General features: G+C 34.5%; 1 protein-coding gene across 1 annotated transcript; it reads left to right on the plus strand.

Moving 5' to 3' along the window:
* The first annotated feature begins 931 nt into the window (after positions 1 to 931).
* On the plus strand, positions 932 to 26047 carry ppp1r1c (protein phosphatase 1, regulatory (inhibitor) subunit 1C). The gene is made up of 6 exons (XM_088605169.1): positions 932 to 1344; positions 2618 to 2678; positions 11686 to 11723; positions 12614 to 12680; positions 21842 to 22006; positions 24912 to 26047. The coding sequence occupies exons 1-6, from the start codon at positions 1264 to 1266 to the stop codon at positions 24998 to 25000; spliced, it is 501 nt and encodes a 166-aa protein (XP_088461295.1). The 5' UTR covers positions 932 to 1263; the 3' UTR covers positions 25001 to 26047.
* Positions 26048 to 27469: the final 1422 nt, after the last annotated feature.

The following is a 27469-nucleotide window of genomic DNA, read 5'->3' on the forward strand; positions in this document are numbered from 1 at the left end:
TCTATGTGAATTCTCAGCAGAGTAAAAAAGGTTGTATACAGTATCTGTGGATCAATACTCTTGCCATATGAAAAGCTTGTTGTTTTTTTTGCCCCTTCTTTACCGCCTAATGGCAGAAAGTGTGCAAATCCTCATCAATTATACGTCTGTGGGTATAGAAAGGAAATGTTTTTGGTCTGCTATGTTTCATTCTGAAACTCTGTCTAAAGACAATATAAGTAAGATGCGTTCATGTCTTCTTTACTGAAGCAGCCGCTCTCCAGCCAGGTTAAAATCACTTCCAATCTAGTTATGTGCCATTTATAAAGAAAGAAATGACAGGACAATAGGAAGCAGCCAGTCTGGCTCAATTGTAAAAGGTTTATAAATCAACATAGGGTTAGTTTGAGGAACTTGAAACTGATGGATTATTTAGTCCCTTAAGTGATTTTTATAATATTCCCTGATTTGATGACAAGAGATAAAGAACTAGATCAGATTCTAATTTGCCTATACAAAGGCATTTTTAAAATGTAATGCACAATGTAAAGTAGTTCAGTTAAGGAAATTCTGGTATGGTTTGTCCTACACGTTTAGATAATTCCCCTTCTCTACTGAGCACAACCAGTACAGATATTGATCTGGAAGAAGTGGAAATCATACTAAATGAAGAACATATGCCAGATGAAATTTATATATTTATTAGCCTTTAGACAATTCTCATTGTGAACAACTATGCAAAAAAAGTCATGTTTTCAAATATGCATGCTTTTTTTTTTAAAAAAAAGAAAAAGAAACAAAAGGAAGCTTCCTGAACTTGGCTCATTAATAATTAACAATACATCAGCAGTGCCCAAAGGAAGCTTATATTGCACTTTTGAGCAGGCTGCTAATAATATACAGTAAATAGGTTGGCTTATTGAAATCCCAGGGCACCAGCCCATTCAAGGCCAGAGACTCATTTGAAATGAGCCAGTGAGTAATGCCTGCCTGGCTGGAGCACAGAGGTAGAGTGCTGTACAATTAGCAGTTGTTGGTTTCTAGAACAAGGCAGTTCTTTAGTACTGTGAGGTATCAAAGGCAAGGGGCGCATAACTCTGGATGTGCAGGCAGCTCAGTTCATGCTGCGTGGAAGTCCTTTACTTGCTTACTGGGGGACTTGAAGGCGGGCTGTTGACTGGAGCGCAATCAGCTTGGTCTTAAGGAGGGAGCCAGAGGGATAATTCTTGGTAGCTGTGCTCTTTGGGTAGACTTGGTGAGGTTCCACCTCCATCTCTTCTCACTATGGAACCTAACAGTCCAAAGAAGATTCAGTTTGCTGTTCCTTTATTTCAGAGTCAGTTAGACCCACAAGCATCTGAGCAGGTAAGGAAAATAAAGCAAAACATCATATGTAATATGACTTGATAAGGTTAAAAGGTGCTTGTTTGTCATTAGGATTCTTTGATTTTTTTAATGTAAGCAATATATCTGTTATAAAAATCCATGTTGTAGGTAGTAAAATCAGGATATTTTTAATGTGTAAGTTATTTAGTTCATGAAGAAATATCAGACAACTTGTTTTTAAAATAAAGGTAATTTAGGTAAATTTGTAAATATGGATGTAGGTTAGTCTTAAAACCTAATAATTTCTGAATACATAATAAAAGGATAACTTATTGAGATTTAATTACATGTTCTTGTTTCTTGTTTTCTAACAAATTAAAGCTCTCATTGTGTAACTTTTCTTAAATGCTCCGTAAGAAAACAAAAGGCTTTAGGTGGAATACTTTCATGGCACAGACCCAAGTTTAACAGAAATGTATTTTATATTTTTAGATCTGCAGTATCTAAAGAGATTTATTTTTAAAGAGTTTTGGTGGGGCCCATGAAAACAATTTTTACCTGTATGTTGAAAACAAAGTTTAGGACCCTTGAGGCCATTTTGCTTACAAATAATGCTTAAATACTTAAACCAAACAAAAAAAACAAAGTGAAATTTAATGCAAGATATGTACTACACTACAACAATATGATTATTCTCAGTAAAGGATACATGAGTGTGCTTTATTTAGCAGTGTGAGCTTGAAGAGTGGCTGTCATTTGGGGCGGTGGTAACTGATCAGGGGCTCTGATGCATTAGAAAGAATGAGAAAGGGCTTGGCTTGTGTGTACTTTGAATGCAGCCATATTTGCGCACACATTATTTTATACAGATGTATCATTAGGAGTTGTTTTCATGTTCAATCGAGTGACAATTTACAAATCAAATGTAATAGACCATGACAGCTCTTCAGATTAGTCTGATTTTTTAATAATGTGGTAGAGCAAGAGTTTTGTGCCTTTGTCCTTTGTTGATTTAGCTTCTTTCCATTAGACTTGATTTAAAAATCAGTTATTTTGCCTTAACAAAGAAAGGATAATGAATTGTGACCATTTTTCACATACTTGTTCAATCTGTATACTTCCCCTAGACAAGAATTCAATGCCATTGAAAATTCCATTACTAGAGGAGATGGTAGATAGTGCAATGCAATATGAATTTGTTACTGTAAATCCTCTAGGAGTTACAAAAATGTATGAAGAGAAATTGCTGTTTGTCCTATATATACAGTACAGTACTATACATGTCCACATCACTCTAACCTGTCTTCCACAGATCAGGAAGAGAAGACCCACGCCAGCAACACTGGTTATTTTTAATGAACAAACACCACCAGGTAAACTAGAGCACATTACATTTTCAATTAATTTGAGAGTTCTTCTGGTAAACATCAGGTTAATGATTTCATATTGCATGCATCACAATGGAAACGTACAATGGCTGAAACTAATTACCCAAGACCATGATGCACTGATGATGATCTGATGAGATTTTCAGATCCAAATTATTTTTTTATATACCTGTTCTTCACAGCATAGGGAACAATGGTACAACAACAGGTTACTTTTGTAATAGGATTCGATAAATATTTATGGAAAAATATGACAAGGTTTGTTTGTATCTGTCTGATTTCAGAGCACTTACTGGAAAGTCATTAAAAAGACCCATTTGTGTTTGTTTTAAGAAGAGCAATTAATAATGAATTTGCTCAGTCATCTGAATATATACAGTACATTAAATGTGGGAAAGGCCCCTCTGCTGGTGTGATATACTTGGAAATGTTGCTTATAAGTTTGTCCTGTTTTGAGTAAAGCAAGGCATGGCATTCTATTAGGAAAAATTAGAAATAAACAATATACAAAAAATACAAAAAACTAACTTCACAGATTCAAATAAAAAGTGCTTAAAGTGGTCTAATTAAACACTGTTTTTAGAAGAAAATGTTTGACCAAGGTGTCAGTTTTTGCACTAATAAAAACTTCTTGTTGCCTTGTTGTACAGTACACCTCTCCACAAGAAAAAATAGCTGCAGATGAATGCTGTGAAGTGTGTGGTATCTCAGCAGTTATTTTAAAGCAATGAAAATATTATATTAAGCTTATACTGATTTTTGTAACTAGAATTTTAAGACATACAAATGTTACAGAGAATAAATGTCATTCTCATTTGAAATTCTTTAAAAGAAACATGTCAACATTTTTTAAAAGGTCTGGTTATGTGAGTTGTAATTTCTCAGAGGAAATTTATCAAAGGAACATGTTTCAAAACTGATTTATCCACAAATGAAAATTCCCCTTTAATACAGTACAGTACATAGATTAAATAGCATATCATGATGAGCGAAGTTAAAGCACAAAAGCCCAGTTTGATTTACATTAAACTTCAATAAGTATCGTGGATAGTGATGTGATGCAAAAACGTACAGTAGGTTTTAGCATGAAGAAAATGGTAAAAGCAACAAAACAATTTGACAATTAATTAAAATTCCCCTTTTTATTTTTTAAATTGTCATAAAAATAAATAAAAGTTTTCAGGTAAACTTAAAACACAATTCAAAATGAATGAGAGACTTTTCAGGTACTCATTTATTTTACACTTTACATATCTAATAGGCTTTCTTTCTACAACCTCTCTATATCTCTCAAATGAGGATGTACTGTAACATGTCCAACTTATTTTAGAAAAAACATAAATGGTTTCCCCTCATGTTTTGATGCGTCTGTTATTTAGTTGTCAACTGGTAATCTCATTTCTCCAGCCAGTGACTGCATTTAGAGCTGATTTTGTATTGGTAATTATAGTTTCAGAAGCAATTAATACTGTATTTAAGAAAATTTAAATAGAACTAGTTAAGACATGTCAAATAATAAATTATAAGGATAACTGTATGTCACACATGACATAAAGTCAGTGATTTCTAATCTCACAATACAAAAATGTATTGTGAGATTAGAGGTCATAAAAACTTTTTTTTTGTAAGTTTGATATCTTTTTTGCTCAGTGTATTGTATCGTTTTCCAAGGTAATATGACTTCACTGGTTATGATGTCTGCCTGATGTGTTTGTAACACAAGTATAGTTTAGACTGAAAAAATTGTGATAAGCCACAAATTTCTTGTTTGAAGTCTTATGCATATTTGTTCTTTGAGGAGTTGTACAGGTCATTCTTTAATGTTTAAATACAGGAAAAATTGTCTTTATTCAGGTAGAATGTTTAAAAATATGTCACATATGAAAGGAATAATTAGTTATATATTGATTTGATGCATAATTAAGTACCACACACTGGTGTCATCTTTACATCAGTGAAGATGTAAAGATTAGGGAGAGACAATTAAACCTTAAACATTTAGATACAATAAACCACACCATTCAATAACTGAATTTAATTTCTTAGTTTTCTTCAGCATTTCTTAGCACATAAAATAATATAGGCATATTAAAATAACATTAATATAAAATAATTTAATTATGGTTTAGAACTAACATTTATTATGTTTATACTGTTTATACTATTGCCTTGAAAACCTGGAGTCATTGAAAGCAAATGTTTTGTCTTTATTTAAGAATAACAGTGTACCAAGTACCCAGAAATGAATTTGAACTTTTTTAATCTATCCTTGAGTTTTTGACACTGTAACATTTTGTGCTTGATATTTTGCCCTTGTCTGCTGTAAGAAAAATCAGAAGCCATAATTCATTGCTATACAGAGTTCCAGCACTAGAGTTAAGAGCAATGCAGACACATTAAAACATCTGCACTCAACATTCTCACCTACTGCATTCAAATTAGCTTCCCCATGACATAGTGAAATGTATAAACATGAAAGTAACTGAAACCAAGTACATTGACAATAACAGATTGTATAAGGGAAAATATTAATGATTAATAAAGAAGGATTATCTGCTGCAAGGCTATGTGATCAGCTCCTGAAACAACCATGATTCCAACAGAAGGCTTTTAGATGACATCATTTTTTATCCTTGGGAAGATGCATTTAGGTCTCAGCTGCAGAGCTCAACACTCCCTTAGGGAGGAAGACACACTAGCACGTCTTTGATCATACAGTTAAGAATGTGTGCTCTTTCCAGCAGTGTCAAAAATGAAGAAAAATATTATTGCTTAGCAGAGTTTAGAGTCTTTTGGGCATTAATTCTTTTTGGGTTTAAAACTAGGTGTGCTTTTCTTTAAAGCAATTTTAAGTGTATGGATTGCATTACAAAGAAACCCCAAATAGAACCATTTATACCACATATAGAAAGATGTGTACAGTATATACTGTACTCACATGCATGAAAAAATGTAGACACATATGAACATAAGTTTAAACTACATTTTTCAATTTAAATGGCTACAATTGTTTATAAAAACATAAATTAAGTTAATCAATTAATTGAAAAAACAGGATCAAAACAGTTCTTATGTCTCATCTTCAGACTGCATATTAAAGAATATTGTGTTCTTTCCTACTGTATGTTCACTCAGCAGACTACCACTCACTGGAATAATTTATTGAATATCCCTTATGCATTAGAAAGCTTATACTTATATAAATTCAGAAAGTAATTGAATAACCCCTTTCATGTTTCACTTCCTCAGCTTTGCCAAGCACATTTACTCAAAGTTGTGTCTTCATTTCTTTATTGCAATGATTTATTTTTGCAATTCCATTTACACTGTGGTTATATGGCTGATGTTAGAAGCCTAAATTCTTACTTTATCGTACAAAGAAGCTTAGCTTTATTCTTGCTGCCCCTGCCTTTATGCATAAAAAGTTTTACCTTTTGATGGTTCAGCTGGGTCCACTTGAGTCAATCCATACTTTGTAATACATTTTCTAGGATTCTGCTTACTGTACATTCAAATTAATGCCTTGTTTTGTCAGACCTTCCTCTGGTCCATAAAAAAAGCCTTTTTTTCACATTCATATTATGAAACTATGTACAGTAGGCAAGTACAAGTTTTTCCATGTACTCAGAAGAAAGATGTTTACAAACAGTATTGTATGTTCCTTCCAGTTCATTCAAGTAGCATGCCTGTTTCCGATTTCTGACACTGGGTTTCCTGGTAGATTATGCACTTGTTGCAATTCATGCTTATTTAAAATTGATGTAATGGTTTCCTTAAATTGTCCATTCATTCTTGTGGGAGAGATAACATAATATAATTCATACACTAACAAGACTTTAAAGTATAGGTTAGCAATTCTGGTAGCATGGTGATTAGGTTTTATGGTTGGAATAACTTTATGGTGTGCCATGAATCAATCGATCAATTGATTCAAAACAGTACAGCATTCAGAGGGATAGAAGAGGAGGACAGAGGTTTATAGGGATTAGGTTAGAATTACAATACAATAAATTATACAATGCAATAATAACCAACCTCTTGTGTAGATGAATTGCATACTAGTAACCAAACACTGATCCTAGCTATAGTCCTACCCCAAAGCAGTGTTTTCTCAATGTTTTAACATAATTAATAAAATACAGATTATGGACTTAATCTTAAATCATCAAAAATAACTTAAGTGTTTCCACAGTCGTTTCTTTCTATTGTTACTGGTGCATCCATAGACCCACATAGCACCTTATCGTTTCTGTGGGAACCTGAATATGTTTTTATGATCATCTTGGCTTTTTTGTCCCACATACTGTATATAAAATCTGTAAATCCTTTGTTCCTTCCTTGTTCTTTGCTCCCTCCCTGTCTCTCAAGCACCTTTCCAGTTGGACTTTCCAGTAGCTTGTTGCCATAGGCAGGTAAAGAAATTTAGTAAGTTATTGGTCACTTGATCCGGTAGATTTTTGGCTTTTATTGAATGTGCTTTTGAAAAATTGAAAATTGAATGTTACAAAAACACTTCATGTTAAAGAGGCATCCTATTTTTCGGCATAAAAGAAAGTCTTTGTTTTACAACACCTACAGAATCAATATTTGAATCAATACAAAATTTTCACTATTTAATAATTTACTTCATTTTACCTAAAAAAAGATTAAAAGATAACTATATAATTGCCTGGATACATTTGTTTCAAGATGACTTTGTAATTCAATATTTGCAAGTGTTATGTTGTATTTCTGTCTATCTCATAGCTGTCAGCTTGAACTATTAGACTTGGAAAATGACCCCATTACTCAAGATCTGACCTTTATGGATGGGCCCTGCTCTTGAATGTGTTGAAATTGGCTATAATCTTGTTCAAAGGTAATTTCCGAGTCTCTGTTTCATGATGCTTTCAAGCCATGCATTTGTACATCTGGAACATCATTTAATAAAGGTGCATTTAAAAGTTAGTAAAACTGATCCATTCATCAACAGCATCATTTTTTACTGGCGGGAGAAAGAGAGAAATGGAATTCTAAATATACCTCTCCTCTCTGTCCTTCCTGGTCTCCATCCATATGATCTGAATCACTGATGCCTACACACATTACATTTTAATGTTATTTAACATTTCTAACAGTTCATCTTTTTTTTGCTAAAATGCTTAAGTGCGTGGTCCATGAGAACTATTTCTTTGTTTATAACAGTATTCAGTGAACAACCAATTATTTGCTGGCCTTTTTTTCCTCTTTCACAGCCATATATTTTGAGTGTTTGTGGGGATGTTTGCTAGTTACCTCTGTGCGCTCTCTTTTTCAGGACTGTATCAGACATCACTGTAACATTTGCATTATAATTTTCATTGATAAGTTTGAAAGCAGCACGAGGTGTCACGCAGGGCATGTCAATGCTACATATCTGATCTGGGCCTGGGATCTGATAAGAGAGTAAGATAATGGCATCCTAATAATAATAATAATAACTTTTTCTCATAAGCAGGTAAAATAATACTTTGATGTGCTTATGTGGTATGTACACAATGCATGCCTTCAAACAGACGTTTTGAGTCTCAATGCAGATTTAACTAAAGTTTGCATTTGTTTTCCCACATTCACTCAAACTACGCAATCAACAAATGAGCATTGTTTATGGACAAGTGCATAGTTGAGTGGTTAGGTGCAAAAATGAAGGGGGTGATGTACAATTACAAAGGCTAAGGATGATTAGTGGTGTGAAATGACAATGGTTTGATTACTTTTATGTAATGGTATATTTATTTCTAATGTAATGTTCATTTTTCATACAGCTTTTGATAATCTCGATATGTGTAAACAACTGCTTGGATGCAAAACTAATTTCTGAGAATTTTGACATTATTGAATTATATGAAACTATATAATGCATACACTGTGTTGAATTCAGTAACATTACTTTAAAATGCTAAATTACGGCATATTGCCAAAGATTACAAATATTGAAGACAATCATGTTGCTTGTTAATATTGCTGGAAATATTTTTTTCTGAATTTGGCCGTGTATGCATATACTGTATACAGTAAGAAATACTGTTTCTTTCACTTTAGTTTTACTATAAATGACAAAATGTCGTGACAAAATGAATGTATTGCTCATACTAAGTATTGGACTTTTTATATCTTTTTTTTTTAACTTTATAAACTCCCTGTTCTTACAAACACAACTGAACCACCACAGAATTTTATATATGACTAGAGGGAGTTTAAGTCAATGTATGCGAGTTATTAGTCATTTAATATTTCCAGTCTAATAAAACTATATGAATAAACTTGACTGTGATGTCATTTGTAATGCAAGTAATAACAGTTATCATAATTTGCTGTCTTGTTAAGCACTTGTTTATCTATATGTTCGGAGTTTGGTTTAATTATGAAGTCCACCAACGCTTAGTTTTCAAAATGGATGTTCAGATCTGGACACTTGACTGACACGGCACTTAATTAGCCTGTGGTGGGCAGCTGCTTCTTTGGATAAGAATTCTCAGTTATTCCATCTTGGCTCTTTAAGTATGATCAATCTAATGTTTTTTTCATTTTAATTTAAATGTCATTTATTTTGCCAGAGAGAATGGTGTTGCTTTTTAAAATGTTTAAAATGTTTTCTCTGTGAAAAGTCATTTTAAAGAGGAACACCTTCCATGTCTCCTGAAATGTGGGTATTGAGGCTAAAATAAAAATGAAGGCTGTGTTTTATATTTCTTATATACTGTACAGCTGTGTGCATATATAGAAAAGCCAAGTCAGATACTAAAATATGTGGATTGCAAAATCCCTTCTCTGTTCCTTAAAACTACATCAACAACTCATGCAGTTATTTGAATGGCCTCTGTGTCAGACTGCTAAAGCTGAGATGAAAATTCACCTTTCAGTAGGACAATAGTATACTTGATCAAGATAGAAAATGTTATACAAAATGAATAAATGTTAAAGACATGAAACAATTTTAGCCCTGGAACAACTAACACTGAGGTTTTATTGGTCCAGAATGGATTGAAATTAATAAATCACAAGGGCCTATTGATATTCTCACAGTCATACTTTATCTGTTGTTAAGACTTATGTACAGTATATTGTATTTTTGTAGTTTGTCAGTAGTAAAGACCACGTATTTATAGATTCCCACTAGAGCATCTGAATTACATATAAAGTAGGATCTACTAATCTTCTCCTGCTTTAAAGTACAAAATAACAGATCTTAATAAGAACTTAATGGAATGGATACAGTATCAGACATACAATGTGTAAATTCTGGTTTGTCAATATGACATATTTATTTGAATTTGTAATACAAAAAATCGAGGAGAGTCAGACAAACTCTAAAATGTATTCCATCTCAGTTAGAGATATGGAGATGAAAGAAAGTGATCTAGATTTAACCTGCTTGTATTAAGGGACAAGACCTTTGCCATTCGGAGAAGTTAGCTGTTTGAGCAAAAAAATACTTTGAAGGTAGTCTTTTGTTCTGAGTTTATATAAATTGCACTATACAATGCTATCATGATTAACTTACATTATTATTTATTTTCTTCAATGAGATGCATTATGCAATTCACAACTTATTCTGTAATGTGATTTTTAAAGCAAAAAAATCACAATTAATTTATTTTGTCTCCTCAAAGAATCAATAGAGAAGTCTGTTCAGCAGACATATAATTTGTTCTGAGCATGGTAACATCAGAGACTTTTCTAAACTTTCCAGTTCTGAAACTGAATATAAACCTTTACTTGTATATGTGGTCAAGGTCTAAAGCTTTCTGAATGTGACAAGGCTTGCCAATAGCTCTGGAGCTAAGAGTTTAAATATTTTTGCTTATCAAAAGAGTAGGTTTATCAGTTAAAAGATATGTGTGGCCTTGACATTGTTAAAAACAAACCCTTTTCTGCAATTTTCTGAACTGTATATAGATTCCATGTTATGTAAGGACCTATTCAGTTAACCAAACAGTAAGATAATGATCACTGCTCCTACTGCTGTCCAAAAATGTAATGTAAATGGCAAGAGGAACAACATAAGAAAAGAATAAGATCACAAGAAAGGTCCCAAACAAGAAGAGGCCTGTCTAGCCCAATTAGTAGTTAATAACTAAAACAAGGATTTCATCCAGCTGTTTCTTGAGAGAAGCTGGAGTAGGATATCAGCATCAATAACATGGTTGACCAGCTTGTTCCAAACTCCCACAGCTCTGGGCAGAGAAGTACTGTACCTCCTGTTCTTGGTTTAAAATGCAAATCTACATAATGTCTATTTGTGTCCTCTGCTTCTTGTTTTACCGTTCATTCTGAAGTAGTCCACTGAGTTGACTTTGTCAATGCCTTTGAGGATTTTAATACTTTTTCAGGTGCCCTGGTGATTCTCTGTTCAAGACTAAAATGGTTCAATTCTTTCAACCTGTCAGTGTAGGATATTCCCTTAAGCGCCACAATGTATCTGGTTGCTCTTGCCTGGACTAATTCCAGAGCAGCAATATATTTTCTATAATGTGGTTACCAGAATCGTGCACACTATTCTAAATGAGGCCTCACTAGTGTGTTTTACAATTTCAACCAAGCATCCCTTGATTTAAATTCTGTGCTTTTAACTGCATACCCTAAAATTTTGTGTGCCAAAAGTCTTTTTGGATGCCAAGCATATCAGGATACCAGTAAAAGCAGAGCACAATAAATAAACTGAAACATTTCATCTAGTAAAAAAAAATATTTTAGTGCCTTGTTTTGTCCATTGTTTGCTGTAGAATCAGACTATTTACAATAATCGAAGAATCAATTTATGGAGGAAAAAAGACTTAGATTGCACTGTAGTACTGTATCAAAATATAGTGAAAATATTATTTTTTGTTTTATAGCAGGATTTTGACTATCCATTTCTCTTAACAGCTATGGCCTTATTAGTTCCTTTTGAATTCATTTCTGTTTTCCTTCGATTCAAGTGGAGCAACAAGAGTGTTCAGTGATACATTTATTTAATTTCTCCTTTCTCTAGAAACAGATGAAAAGAGAACAGCAAATAATCAAGGCGAAGTAAGTTACATTTTTTTTTCTTTAATGAATGGAAAACATCTGTCTATCCTTTTTTTGACATTATATTTCAGTTTATTATGTTTTTAATTTAGATTTTATATTCAAGGTATTTTGAGTCCCTCATTTGAAAATAAAAAGTTTAAATGATAATTTTATGTTACAGGCGTTTTAAAGTCAGAATGTTCTTGCACATTAGCATTTTTAATATTAAAGTGGATATCTGCAATGTAGATAAATGAAATAATTATAACCAGAAAGTAAATTAATTACACATGGCATACCATTCCAGACCAAAATATACAGAGTGGCTCTAGATTTAGTGATTCCCTTCAATTATTTTATAAAATAGAAAAAACATGAACTTTCCTAAGTAAGCATCCTTAGAGTTAAAAGTCTTAGCTTAGATATTTTAAATCTAAGATACCTTATTTAAATTATTTTTATTATTTAGTAGTAAAATGTCCAAATTTATATAACATATTTTGAAATAGTATTTTTTGTTCTTAAAACATGGATTTATTTAAAACTGGTATAGCAGATGAAAGAAATCATTCTGTAAAGGAATGTTTTTCTTCTATAAAATTGTAATATGCCAAAAACAAATGATTGTTTTTGTTATTTTTTTTCATACTTGGGTTGTAAGGGAGCTTTTCAAACTCAGTGAAGTAAATACTTTTTATGTGTGTTATTTTGATTCTCATCACACTTTCCAGACAGTTGATATTTTACTTCTTGGATCATTTTGTGCTCAGAAAAATATCCAAGGGTTTTCAATAATAACAACATTTAACTGATGCAGAAATTAATGAATATCCAAATATGCTTATGCCAAAAATAACATCAGCAGAATCTGATATCCCTCTTAACAGCTTTTCCATTCTGTCTGCCAGGCTCAGAGTGCTGAGATGTCACCAAAGCAGAGAAAGCAGAGTGTCTACACACCTCCCACTATGAAAGGTACTGTCCAGGTACTGATCTGTACTATTGCATGGTTGCTTGACGGGTTTTGGATTGTGGCTGGTATACAGTTTCTTTATCACATTTCCTACAGTATGTGACACACAATATGTCAGTGTATATGATGAATGATATTCCATGTTTTACCTTATGTTTCTGTGAGTTCTGAGAGGTTTGTGTAGCCACTCTCCAATAGCAGTATATTAAGTTCATTATACAGTACCTATGTTTCATTTCGATCCTAAACTTGTCTGATGGTCACAAAGGGAAATCTCCCCAAATACCAGTTAATTAAAGACCTCCTGTACATGCAAAGTCCATGTTATACATGTTTTATATATACAGTCTTTTGTTTCTGTATTTAATTCTACACAATTGATCATAAAAATAATGTGTCACTAAATTGATGTAACAAGAGTGTCTTCTACATGTATCAGAAAAAAATAATCAATAGGTTGCTAAATTGCATAATTTTGTTAATTTATTATCCGCAACACAACACCTACTCAAGTGATTAAGCACAGCACTGATGCAGACTGGTACCAGTGTTTATTTTTGGCTTTTTGCACAGTAAAAGACAGCTTATACCTCACTTCATTTATCTATGAGAATAGTGAGACTGGTAATGGAACTGCACAAACAATATTATGCAAGGTTAAACTAACTTTATTTTATACAATATTAGTAAGAAATAAGGACTCTTAAGAGCTACTGTAAATTAACCTTAATGATGTGTCCATTGCTCAAATGTGTGTAGGAAATGTGAAGGTACTTAATCCTAATTGGGGCTTTAAGAATTGCTTTACAGATTCATTGTGTACACACAGGTAACTGTCAGCGTAGGACAGAACCCATTTTCTGGATTATAGAATTACACTTACTTATAAGTGCGTAATTTCAGTTCAGTAATTTAGCCATAAATGGTTGCTTGCTACTGTATTCTACAGGCAGGGAAAAGCTATAAGAAAAACTTTCAGACCCTTTCACCATTTTTTTTTGCTTTAAAGTTTGGAGTCAAAGCTTACTACTTAAAGTAGCAATTGATATTTGTCAGATACAGATCCAACTCCACACTACCTCGAAACAGTTGCATAATTCAAAGGTTGAGATGGGATAAAATATCTACAATCTTGTCACTCCACAAAGGAGATTTGTATGGAACTAAAAAAAACATCTCATGCTCCCACATGGGCTTGGCAATAAGGTGATACTGCATGTGACCCATGTTGCAAATGTGTTTGTGGTCAGACAAGGCAAAATTGGTAGTCTAAATACAAAGCATTAGATCTAATGCAGATCCAGTTTATTACATCACTCAGACAACACCATCCCTACTGCCAAGCATGGTGGTTTCCAGCATTATGTTATAGTTCTGTTTCTCATAAGCAGGGACTGATGAAAACATGATTCTAACCTAAACTGTAACAAAACTTCACCTTTCAGTAGGAAAACAATCCAAAGCAGAAGGGCAAAGCTACACTAGAGTGCTTTAAGAATAAGAAACTGAACATCCTTGAGAGTCCCAAAGTCCTGACTTGAATCTTATTGGAAAGTCTTAACAAATGTGCATAAATGATCTCCAAAAAATTTATGGTGGTTTGAGGCAAAACATAGGTATAACATTGGTAGAGACTTACCCAAAAAGTTTAAGTTAAATTGTGTACAAATAATTTTATAATTGCATAATATGAGATAGCATATGAAGGCTCTGGATGCTTTTGAAGGCACAATATTTATATTTCTGAAAACCAAACCACAACATGCTTCAATATTTAGGCCCATCTGCAAAGGATTTAGGTTTTATAAACACATTACTAAAGGATCAAGCAGGCCAAACATTTCTTTGGGTTTGAGACCAGTGTTATAAACAAATGGCAACAAACTGTTAATTAAGTGTATAATGTAGGGAGTGGTGGCTCCATGAGGAAGCCACCATCTTGGCTCAAAACCCTAACTCTATGGCGTGGCCTTGAGCCAAGATGGCTACCCTGTTATTGGAAATTGATGTAAAATTAAATACAGCTGGACTAACTAACTAAGTGTATAGAACTCAGAGGAAATGGAATTCCATGGGAGGGAAAAGAACTGTTCGGATTGGCTCTCTGTGGAATAAGATATACCTTTACATATTCAGGTATTCATTCAGTTATTTATACTTAATATTCAGTTAAGTATAGTTGGAAAAAAAAGAAAACCCATCTGTGTCTAGGGTCCCGTTGGGAAAGAAAAGAAATTGAGGACTCCACAGTTAGGGGTGATTACCAGAGATAGATTGGGGAGTGTAATAGGCCTGTGGAACTAAGAGAGCTGGGTTGGTTGGAGACACATACAGTTAATGCTGTACAGAGGTGTGTCACAGGTTCTAGTGTTTTGGGAATTCCATTTTCAAGGTCTAGTGAGGAAGACCTGTGCTGCTAAAGAACAGGATTGGCTTGCTAGATCATTGCTAACAGGAGGAGTTAGCACCTGAAGATGTAGGTATTGCCTGGCAAGATTGTACTATTGTTGCTCACCACAGACTAGAGAGGAGGAATATAAACAACACAGAGTGAATCACTTATACATCCTGTGTCTGAAGAGCTGCAGACAGATGGGCAGTCTCAGAGAGAGAGAGAAAATGATGGAATGAAGAGGAAAGGAAGGAAATTACCAAATGGCCGCTGCTGTGTCAGGGATACCTGGCCTTGTTATAGAAAAGTGTCCCTTGCCAAACAGGACCAGCCAGATGAAGACTATTGAGGAGGGAGGTAAAGCAAAAATATAGAAGAGTTGAACTGTAACAGAGTTGAATGTAGTAAAACAAAATAGAACTGGGCAACACAGAGAGAGTCTTAAAAACTGTATTCCTGTGATCCCATGGAGGTTCCAGGACATTGTAAGTGGAAGTGGAGGCCACTAAAAATGCAAAAAGATCATGCGAGCTATAGTAGGGTTTCAAGAGAGTAAGAGTGGGATTTGCACAAGGTATTACCAAATTAAGATTATGTTTCCTTGCATAATAGATTCAATTAGCATATTATGATGTAAAATGGAGATGAAAATTACAGTCAATTACAGTTTTGTGCTGAATGGGATATGAAGACCAATCATTTATGATACAGGTAAGATGTATGTGCATGTATTCTTATTAGTTACTTGATATTAGCATTTCAGGGTGATCTCTAACAGGACAAACATTTTATACTTCTGTTTTATTTCTAATAGGGCTATTATACCCATTATACTATTTCTTTCCATATTTGTGAGTGAGTTTGTGGTATAAACTTTGCATTAATTCAATAATTCTGCTAAATCCTCACACTTCATGACAGTTTTGTCCAGTAATTTGCAGTACAAAAAGGAATTACATTAACAGGTTTTCTTGATTTTGCTTGCAGTTTCTGGGCAGTGGATTATACTTTTCTAACAGTAATGAGAGAAATGTGCCACTCTTTTACTCGTTGCATGGATGTTATCCAGCATGGTGCAGTAGTTCATGACGACTCTACATGTCATCGTGTATTTTCTGGTTTTTGTTTCTCCTTCAGGGAAAATAACAAAATGGATTGCACCCACTGTAGAAGCTATTGCTCTGTCAACAGAAAATTTCAGCTGATGACAGAGTGAGGACTACTGCATTTTTTTGTCCATTCCACCAGACCGGTTCTGCACTTTTCAAATTGGCAGAATTTTCTTCTGACATGTGCAAGATAAAATTCAAAACAAATGGTTAACATAGATACAAAAGAAATACTGTTTCAACCGTATGTTATTAGTTTCTTCATAAAAAATAGACGTGGTAATTTGGCAGGCTTTTTATGTCTTGTTTACACTTCAGAATCCATATTGCTGATTTTCAGTGTGGTGAACATTGCTCTTTTAAATCTTTTAAAACATTTTCATCTGTGGGAAGTTTCTTAGCATAATTTCAACAAATGCTTTTCATGACTAATATGCAAAAGAGGGAATATATTATTTGTTTTAGTGATAACTTTCCACTGCACCTTCAGAACTGGTCTTCAGTATTACACAGCGTTCTAACCAAGGTTAAATGCCCTTCCTGTATATAATCACTTGTTATGAAAATAAAGGTTTGCCTTTATTGCCAGATCAAACGGTCAATTTTAGAACATGTTTTGTTTCTCCAACACATAAGGCAAATGTCACAAATTAAAAAAAACATTAAGTTCTAAAAATATTTCAACTTCTTTAGAGTATTAGCTTATTTTCTTTTATTGTCTTACTCTTTCTCTCATACGTTACGTATTTTCATTGGAGACTGCTAAATAGAATACAGATATTGAAGGTTGTAGTGACCATAATGGTGGTGTCAAAAGTTTTATTTTAAGGAATTGGCTGGAGAGAATTCCTACTCATTCATAAAGAGCTAAACAAATAAAAGTTGAGTCATTTGATCTAACCCTTTACTACAGTCCAGTTTATACCACACATAAATTCAGAAACCATTGTAAAGTTAATGAACTAAAGGCAATTTAAGTTAGGCAACCATTCTCCTGTCTTCCAGGAACACAGAAACTCAGATGGACTTTTGGGGTATATTTATAAAAGTGTGGGGCTCCTTCCAGATAATTCTGAAAAAAATGTATTCTTGATCTCAAATAAGTGTTTTCTGAAATGTGTTTCCCACCTGATGTATCAAGTGGCACAGTAGTGAAGTGAAGTGATTTTTCTGCTGTTGGAATTTGCGCACAATGTTTTAAATATGTTTTTCAGATAAACATTATATTTTCACACAAGGCAGATAAAGTACTGTAAATATCATGTTGCTTTTCTTTTAAAAAATCCATACTCCAAGTGGTTGATGAACTTGATATGCATTTCACCTCACAATCTCTGGGCTGAAAGCTTAATTCAGAGAGATTGTCTGAAACCTATCTGAGGGATTTTAAGAGCATGAATGAGAAATCATTAGAAGGCCCCACTGCTGACTCATGTAGGATGTGTTTCCTGGAATAGATGCACTAAGCAGACATTTATTTCTTTTATTGATTTAGGGAGAAGTCTGTATGAGTACTGGTAATCATCGTTTTCCCAGGCAGTAAATGGACTGCATGCCTTTGTTATTGTTTTCATTTTGCACTTAGTAGTTTCTTTCAGCTAAATTGAGAGCTTAATTAGGAGAATCTGCAATGTACTGTGTGCGACTTAGATTGGGAATGATTATATAATGTCACCTTATGCAGGCTAGAGTAGAATAATACAATTTGCTTTTTACTGTTCATCAGTATTGGCTTTGTTCCTTGACTTTTTTGTTGTCTCTTACATTGACAGATGTAAATATTGTTCTGCGAGTTTGTTGGGGTCAGTTATGGTGCAGAGCAACGAGTACAAATCATAGGTTTTAACTTAATAAATTGAGCAAATTGCTTGAATATTCTGTGTTTCATCTGTACATACCTTTGCCTGCATATATTCGTCTCACAGCATCTATTATCAGTAAAATGTGTAATGAATTTGTCTTTTTTATTGAAAATACAAGTAAGATAACTAAGTTAATTTTTACCTTAAAGATTTCTCTTTACGAATGTGTGTCTCTACACATTTTATTCATTTTTAGAATTTACTTAAGACTGGAGCACTGTTACTCTGTGTTTTCACTTTTGAAGCTAGGTGTCTTTAAAGGAAGTTTAATCCTTAAATAAACGTTCTCAGTGGGAAAATGAGCTGTATGCTCTGTATTGCCAATATAGATCTACTTGTGGTGTCAACAACAATGTTTTGATGTTCTACAGCCTTCCCTTCAGTTTGGGACAAGGAGAAGGCACAGGCCAAGTAGACAGCTCCAGAATTAAGGTACAGCAGGGCTTTTGAGGTACAGAAGCTGCATGTTAAATAAAAGAGTTCTGACTACTGTAGGTAGGAAACAGGGGATCCGAATCGCCAAACAGCAGAATAACAGATATCACAAGTAATCCCAGGTCTGTTTTGTAAAGGCTATATGAAAGCCAAGTTTGCGAAACTGAGGGTCAGTCACTGTGGATGAGCTTGATGGGAGCTGTTGTGTTTGAGCTATTGGGTAACAGAATTCTGACTGTGAAAGATGTGTGAAGAAAATCTACTAATGGTCGATTGCGTTTGTCCAGGAGGAGGTGTGAAGGTTTGGCAGAGAATCTCTGCACCTGCAAGACTTGTCAGACATGACAGAAGAAATATTTTAAAAAACATAAGGTGTGTACATCCAAAGGAAGGCTGCTGTCAAAGAGACCTTCTAGGCTTCTGAGTAAATAGTACATGGAAACAGCTGACAGCACTTTCACTTAAAACTGAAAGAAACATGTTGTGACACTGTGGTTTGGAGCCTTTGGGTTTAGAGTAAATTTTATTATATATATTATATTATATTGCATTAGTATTTTACTAGCACTTATCATTTTCCATGTAAATTTCTATAGAATAGCTTGTATACAGTATAAACATAGAATTAATTCACTTTCAAAGTTAACTTGTATTATGTGAAAAATGCAGTACAGACTCAAATTTAAAACAAGTGTTGTATTTTATATAACCCCCCCATCTAATTAGTAATCAAAATAATCCCAGTGATGTGTTAGATAAAGATTATTGCTCATTTATTTTAAGACAATATTTTAATAAATGTTCTAATACATATTTTAATTTGATAAGCCCTACAGCCCAGAAAGGCAGCATCCCTTTCTAAAAATTAAATCCAGTACATGTGAAAGAGAAATTGCATATCATGGGAATAAATACTAAGGTATAAATGCTGTATACTGTAAGGATATTAGTAGAGTTTGATCCTTACGGGTTGCTGTACTGCACAGATGATGCAGTACATGAATACGTAAATAGTATAAAAATATACAGATTGAGGGGCAGTTGGTTAGGCAGTTACAGAGTTGGTGTAGTAAGAGTTAAAGAAGGCTGTGTTAATAAAGTGCATGTTCATCATTGAAAAGCTGTGTGGTTAATGACCGCCGATTAGAACACAAATAGAGAACATAACATATACCTAAAGAGAATGAATCAAAGTATATTACAGCTCTCAAGATCAGTTTTTGCGTTGGACTGTTTCTCCACATAGTGCTGTTTCCAGGGTGTTAGTTATTAAACATAGTGCCTACATTGAATAGAGAGCTAAAGCCAGCAATGGAGCACCATCTTCTTTAGAACCAGAAGCACCTGGATCAAAAGTATTCTGGATGTGACCCCAGCTGCTTAAAAAAGCACAAAATATTGGCAACTATGAGTGTTGTCATGACAGTTGTTTTCAGATTTACTTTATTCTCAGCCTATCACCTTTGTCACTTTGTGACAGCTACAGTGACAGATTTATTCAAACACCCAATACAATATGCACATTATAAAACATAACATAACAGAAGGATTTATTAATTGGATTATAATGAGTTTTTGTTCCTATTTCATTGGATATAGGTACAGTAGCAAGGTGGTGCAGTGGTTAGCATTGATGCTTCACAGAAGTGGGGTCCTGGGTTCAATTCCGGACCTGAGATGCTTTCTGTGTGGAGTTTCTATGTTTCTATCTCCCTGTGTGTGTGGGCTTCCTCCAGGTGTTCCGTTTTCCTCCCACAGTCCAAAAACATACTGGTAGAATAATTGACATCTGGGAAGATTGGCCCTAGCCTTGAGTGTATCCGTGTATGTCTGCCCAGTGATGGACTGGTGCCAGGTTATGCCCTGTCTTTCTCCTGTTGCTTGCTGGAATGGGCTCCGGTTATAAAATGGATCAATGCATTTCATTGGGGGTCTTCATACATCACTACTAACACTGTACATCACTTCGTACATTGTACTAACAATAAAGCTGTACGTTTTGCCTATTTTCTCATTTAAGATAGCCAAAAGTTCAATGTCTTGATTCTAGATTCTTTCAAATTATTTGTAGTTTACTGATTAAGAAAGGTAGCAAATACGATTTAAATGCACACAACCAAGACCGACCAACCAATCAGGCTACACAACTCATAGAAAACAACATTTGAACATGTTCTATATTTACCTAATAATACACATAAATCCGGTGATCCGATAGATCCGGTGATATTATCATTTGATGCAAAACACATTTTTGTAGGCTGTGTGGATTTATTGGCCAGCAGCCATATCACCCTGCAACTCATAACTGGCAACCCACTGAAGCTAAGCACGTGTGAGCCTGGTCAGTACCTGGATGGGAGACCACCTGGGAAAAAAACTAAGGTTGCTGCTGGAAGCGGTGCTAGTGGGGCCAGCAGGGGGGCGCTCACCCTGCGGTCTATGTGGCTCATAATGCCCCAGTATAGTGACGGGGACACTATGGCTGCCGTCGCATCATCCAGGTGGATGCTGCACATTGGTGGTGGTGTAGGGGAGTCCCCATTGCCTGTAAAGCGCTTTGAGTGGATTGTCCAGAAAAGCGCTATATAAGTGTAAGCAATTATTATTATTATTATTATTAAAAGTTTTATGTTTGATTAATCATTTTACATTACTTTAAATCTTGTCATTTAAATGGAGGAATTAAAGAGTTTGACTGTTCTCTCATGAAGACAGGAGGTATATTTACAGGAGAATTTTGTTTTCTATGGTTGGTTCAGTTTTCCTAGGAAAGAATAATATTGATTTAATTACACAGAACAGGCCCTAGACATATTTACAATACCTGCTTGAAACGTTTCTTCTTTCTCCCTGATTACTATTCGATTATTACATACTGTATATCATAAAACTGCTTAAATTTAAAGTGTGGTATATTAAATATATAAAGATGTGCCAGAAAAGCAACAACACATTTATACATTGCAGATATGTTTTTGAATTATCTGACTTATTACAAAAGAGACGGAGATTAGTGTTACTGTATATTGCATTGAGTAGTTATTCCTAAAAATTAAGCAACCAAAAATCATTACATGAAGATCAAGTATCTAATAATTATAATATTTTGTGTATTTGATGGAATGATTTAAATAACATCCTTGCAGTCTCCCTCATCAATACATCAAATGGAACAAATCTACTATGGCCAGGGAATTTAAATCGGGCAAACCTTTTATTCTTAACACATACCGTACTAATCATGTACTTGCCATCAGTAAAAGCTAACTAAATTAATCCTTTAATTTAAAAGAAAACATGCCCATATGCCGGGTTCCAGTAATTGGATGCCTAGATTTATTAGGGATTTTAATGTATTGCAGTTACAGGCTGTGAACAGGCAGATTCCCTAAAAAGTTGCGATGACAAGAATGATCTCCTGCGCTCCAGAAATACACAGCAGCTCTTAATGATGAGCTCAGAAGAGCAATCTGAGAAACCAAGGCGGAAAGACACACCATATCACCACCAACCTCCCTTTATACCAGGTAGGGCCTTTCAACCACAGTTCTGTCACCACTTTCACTGTAACGTGCAACAGGGAGATTAATTTACTGTAATTTCATACATAGTACATAGTAGATTTTTTTCAAATCTTATCTGTGATTTTGAATTTTTACCACATACAAATGAGTTGAGTTGAGTAGATTATTGCCATATGTACAGTACAGTACACATACATTGGAATTCTTAATTGCGCTGATCTCTCGGGGCACACACAGTACAGCAGACAACACCACACAATGTAGACAGTACATTACAAACATAATAAATAATAACAGGAACAATAACTATGTTGAGGGAAAATAAATATGCAGTATGAATCATTCATAGTCTGATTTCATCACAAAACTCAGCGAAAGAGGATATATATTTATATTTCATCAATCTACTGTACCATGTGTACTGAAATGCATAATGAACACTTGTAACATACTGTATGTATAATTTGTTTTCTAGCAACAAATAATATATTTTGTGATGTTGCTGGTTCCTTTTTAATATTCTTAGGTTCCATTCAGTATATACTGAGAAACATGGCCTTTCCCTGCTTCCCTGCTGCTATTGTCTTAGCAAAGCTGTTCCATGATTTACGTTACTTCCCTTCTGACAGAAACCATGTTGTCAATGGCAAAACCAGTGCTACAATGACTAAGTACTTTTTCCAAAATACACCAAAGTGAAAAGAATAGAAAGAGAAGTAAACACATTGTGAAATGATACATAAATGAATGTGTATACCATATTTTGGAAAACCGCAATCCAAGCGGACGAAGCAGACAAAAATATTCCTGTAGGATGAAAAATGAGCAGAAAAGTTATGTGGGAGAGGTCGTCTTGTGCTTCCCAAAATAGTTGTCATTGGCTGCTTGGATCGTGTGTCTGATTCGTAAAGGTCAGAAGTATCAAATCTGAACAGTTAGTGTAGTTTCTGGAATGTACTGTGAGGGTTCTGATTCTTTGTACCAACTGAAAGTCTGCTTAAAGAAACAGCACACTAAAACTGGAGTATCCGGATGCCATACACATTTTCTTCAAAAAACCTAGGCTATGTATACACATATTTCACTTGGTCAAGCTTAAAGCAGAGTTTGTCTGTTAAGTTACTCATTAGGTGCAACAGCTGCATAATACAGAAGTTAACACCAAAGATTTATGGGTAATAATAATAATAATAATAATAGCTTACATTTATATAGCGCTTTTCTGGACACTCCACTCAAAGCGCTTTACAGGCAATGGGGACTCCCCTACACCACCACCAATGTGCAGCATCCACCTGGATGATGCGACGGCAGCCATAGTGCGCCAGAACGCTCACCACACATCAGCGATCAGTGGGGAGGAGAGCAGAGTAATTAAGCCAATTTATAGAGGGGGATTGTTAGGAGGCCATGATTGATAAAGGCCGCTGGGAAATTTGGCCAGGACGCCGGGGTACACCCCTACTCTTTTCGAGAAACACCCTGGGATTTTTAATGACCACAGAGAGTCAGGACCTCGGTTTTCGTCTCATCCGAAGGACGGCGCCTGTTTATAGTATAGTGTCCCCGTCACTACACTGGGGCATTAGGACCCACATGAGCCGCAGGGTTAGCGCCCCCTGCTGGCCCCACTAACACCTCTTCCAGCAGCAACCTTAGTTTTTCCCAGGAGGTCTCCCATCCAGGTACTGACCAGGCTCACACCTGCTTAGCTTCAGTGGGTTGCCAGTTGTGAGTTGCAGGGTGATATGGCTGCTGGCGGGTAAAATTCTTAGAGTAATATAGCCCAGAAGACATTGTCATTTTGCAAAACCCAATACCTTTCTCAGTACTAAAAGTAATTTAAAAAGTATCAATATGATGTAGCTTTTAAAACTCAAAACACAAACTTAACAAAAATAGTTGTCCTGGTTTTTAATTATATTCTTGCATCTTATTCTGAGAAGAAGTAAGATAATTTGGCTCATTTTATGCTTGCTGGTTCTTGAAAAATGTTGGTAGAGAAATCTTTGTGATTTCATGTGATTTAGAAATCTAAAACACATTTGTATTGTAAGCATTTGCCTGTGTTTTATGGAGGTGTTGGTACTATTTTTTTCAGATGCTATAAGGAAAAGAAGAACAGCCTTGAGTTATTTAAATTTGAATTCTTATATAAAACTGTTCTGTATTATTTGCGTTCCATGCCAGAAGCAGAAGTAATAATGAGGGGGAGGATGGGTGTACTGTACTCACAAACAATGAAACACTTGTCCATGTGCTTCAACATCTCTTCAATGAGGCCATGCAGTTCAAATACATACAGTACATAACTCTATTATCCAAGACTTTGTGAATTCTGTCTGAAGTGTATTACTGTGAGCATTCAGATATTAGCATCTGATAAATCATGAAGCCAAGTCTCTTGCAGTCAGCTGTCAATGGGGGAGTAAATTGGTATGTGGTCAGAATTGACTATATGCCAATGCCAAAAAAAGGGTATCTAAATGGACTTTTGAGCTAAAATTTGTGCTACAAATATACATTTTTCAAATATTTAAGTGTATTATATTACAAAGGGGGGGGGGGGGGGGCTCTTTATAACTTTGGGTCCATGGAGTCCACCCATTTGAGGGATTCTGTAACCAACTTCAAGTATAGAAAATTAGAAATGTCTGAATGCCAGTCACTTGACCTAGAGTAAGTTCAGTACAGATACAGAGAGTGTTTGCAGAAAGCATGTATTAAAAGGCTTCATAAACATTCTTCATAATGGCCCCTGATGTCCTCATAGGTACTTCTTGATGGTTGCAATATCTGTTCTGGCTGAGCTTTTGTAATGGCTACACAAAAGATAAAATTTGAAGAAAGGAATTAGGTCTCACTTTGCATATATGAACCTTAACATGTAATTCTTTTGCACTTGTAGGGGTGAAGCTAATGAAAACACAAAAAGAATCAGCTTTTCCAGAGGAAGAGGAAGGAATAAATGAACAAGAAGAAAATTGGTCCCCTTAGAAGACAAGAGGTGCCTTAATGGGAAATTTGGGATTTTTGTTGTAGCTTCAGATGAATGAACTGACAGCCTTTTCTAACTTGTCCTGCAGACTGAATTTAGCCATGAAATGATCATTTCCAGGTTTTATAAAACCTGCTAAAAAATTAGGTCTAACTAATTTTTCCTCTTAATCTATAATGACGCATCACCCCTCAAATGACAAATAATGTTGCAATTTATTAGCTGAATGTCATCCTCTTTCTATGTTAACACTTGTACAACATTTATGTTTGTAATCCTTTTGCTATCATTGTCAATTATTCTACAATGAAAATTCAAATTATATCCCATTTAGTCTGCCAACTGCTATTGCAGAAATATTGATTGTAAACTGCAGATCAACATCTTTAAAAACAACCTTCAAACACAAAGAATAATGTTGTTGTCTAATATATCTACATCTTGTTCACTGCCATACAACAGCCTTAGACATCTTAGACACAATCGTGAGTAATATATATGTAAGAGTACCAACAATTTACTGAAAGCCTCTAAGAGTTTTTCTGCTGCTTTAACAACTATGACTGTTATTGACATATCTCCATCTGGGTGAAAAAGAAATCAAGCTGGTTATAGAGCAATATTTATTTCATATTGATCAGAATCTTCCAAAATGTGAAGTTTGAAAAATCCCAAGGTAACCTATGCATACACTGTAAATATGAATTGTTTGAGTAACTAATCCATCATATTGACCAATCTAATCTAATAGACTCATTGCCATAATTCTCACTTTTAATTGAACTTGTCAATCACTATAGAATTGTGTCTGCATAAAGAAAAAAAGATAATTGAGTGGTAAGGCCTTGAATAAGGCAACATGTCTAAGACTGTTGTAGAGCAGAGCATACATATACACAGTATAAAAAAATTGTTTACTTTCTGGGTTACATAAACACTTATATCTAGTTCTCTTTTGCATTTAATTTTTGATTGTACTGTGTAACACATTTTGAAATAGTAAGAAAAAACTTATATTTTTAGAATAAAACTGCTTATGAACTTAATTTCTGGCTGCTTTCTTCTGCCTTGTTCAATCAACCATGCAAAGCTCATTTAGACTTCTGTCACAATATAAAGTTCATTTTACAAGACAGATGTATTAGAAATTCTATTTTATTAAATGGAAGAGTGGTGAAAGAGCTGTGTAAAATGTTAACTGTCTACAGCATTTGCCTAGCCTTTCAATTCTTGCTTCTAGGGGCAAAATTTGACTTGTGTGAAAACCATGTTTGCCAGTTTCAGCATAGACTCTAATGTGCATTAAGGGGAAATTAAATTAAATAAAAATAAAGTGCAACATGCCTCTGAATCCATAATGCAAAATGTCTGAGACAGCGCATTAGGTTTCATTTAATGTATCCCTGTGTTCACATTATAAACCATCTTGGTGAAAAATGGGATGTCTTTCTTTGTAGAAATCAAACACAGTCAGCAGGGTTGTCTTGGCACTTAGCCTGATTATGGCCTGTGTCAATGTCCTTCAGTTTTATGTAGAGCTAAGAAAGAAGGACAAATTTATGTGCAGCCTAGAGAAATCTGAGTTCACATTTTTATCATAATGTTTATGACTCAGCATTTTAAGGTCCCTTTAAGTTTGAATAGATGTTTTTTTTTCTCAGTTTTATAAACTGAATTAGATTTGGATGTGTATGACAGTGAATGGGTAAGAAGTATTGTTTGGGCTTATTTCAAGTTTCTTTTTAATGGAAACACTGAAAGTTGACAGCTACTGTACATGTTTATACCAGAGCTTTTTATTGCTTATCTAAATCCCACAGTGCTGTCTTTTTTAACATCTAATAAAGCTTCTGATATAAGAATGTGCTTGTTATTAAGCAGACTTATCTTCCAAAATGACTTGACATCTCTACTGTATGTTTCTCATCCCAAGTGTTTGCTGACGTTTGTACAGACTTATGCACTTTTGTGTTCATTACATATAGAGTTAAAACACTAAAGTATAACTTTTAAGGATGAAAAAGTATCATGAAGATAATTTATATGTAATCACAAAATAGTTATATTTAACACAAATTAACTACATATTGTACTGTATAAGTGGCTTTGGAAACATCAATCTTACCTCCCTTTGTGACATGTGACATGACTTGTGTCCACATACCTGTATGGTGAAGACCAAACTGACAATGTTTCTGATCATTATATGGGGTGAGGCCTTCCATAGTCGGCCCTCAAGATGTGCCTACTGTAGTTACTTGAACAACTGATTTGAATTATTCCCTAAACTAAGCTGATGAAACTGGTGGCTCAATTTTTCAATCCCTGTAACCTAATTACTTATTGCTTGTTTAAATCATACATGTTTATACTGTATTCAAAAGACATGGAACTAGTAACTATAAACACTCTTATATATGAACATAAAGACTGATTTTGATTCAATAAGACAACTATGGCGAAACTAT

This window comes from Lepisosteus platostomus, chromosome 14 (assembly GCF_059453375.1).
Source record: "Lepisosteus platostomus isolate fLepPlt1 chromosome 14, fLepPlt1.hap1, whole genome shotgun sequence".
Taxonomy (NCBI): Eukaryota; Metazoa; Chordata; class Actinopteri; order Semionotiformes; family Lepisosteidae; genus Lepisosteus; species Lepisosteus platostomus.

Excerpts from the sequence above, each read along its gene's own strand:
- ppp1r1c (XM_088605169.1), top strand. The coding sequence starts at position 1,264 with ATGGAACCTAACAGTCCAAAGAAGATTCAGTTTGCTGTTCCTTTATTT. Across the intron at positions 12,681-21,841 it reads CACACCTCCCACTATGAAAG|TTACAGGCTGTGAACAGGCA; the intron begins GTACTGTCCAGG and ends AATGTATTGCAG. Across the intron at positions 22,007-24,911 it reads CCAACCTCCCTTTATACCAG|GGGTGAAGCTAATGAAAACA; the intron begins GTAGGGCCTTTC and ends TTGCACTTGTAG.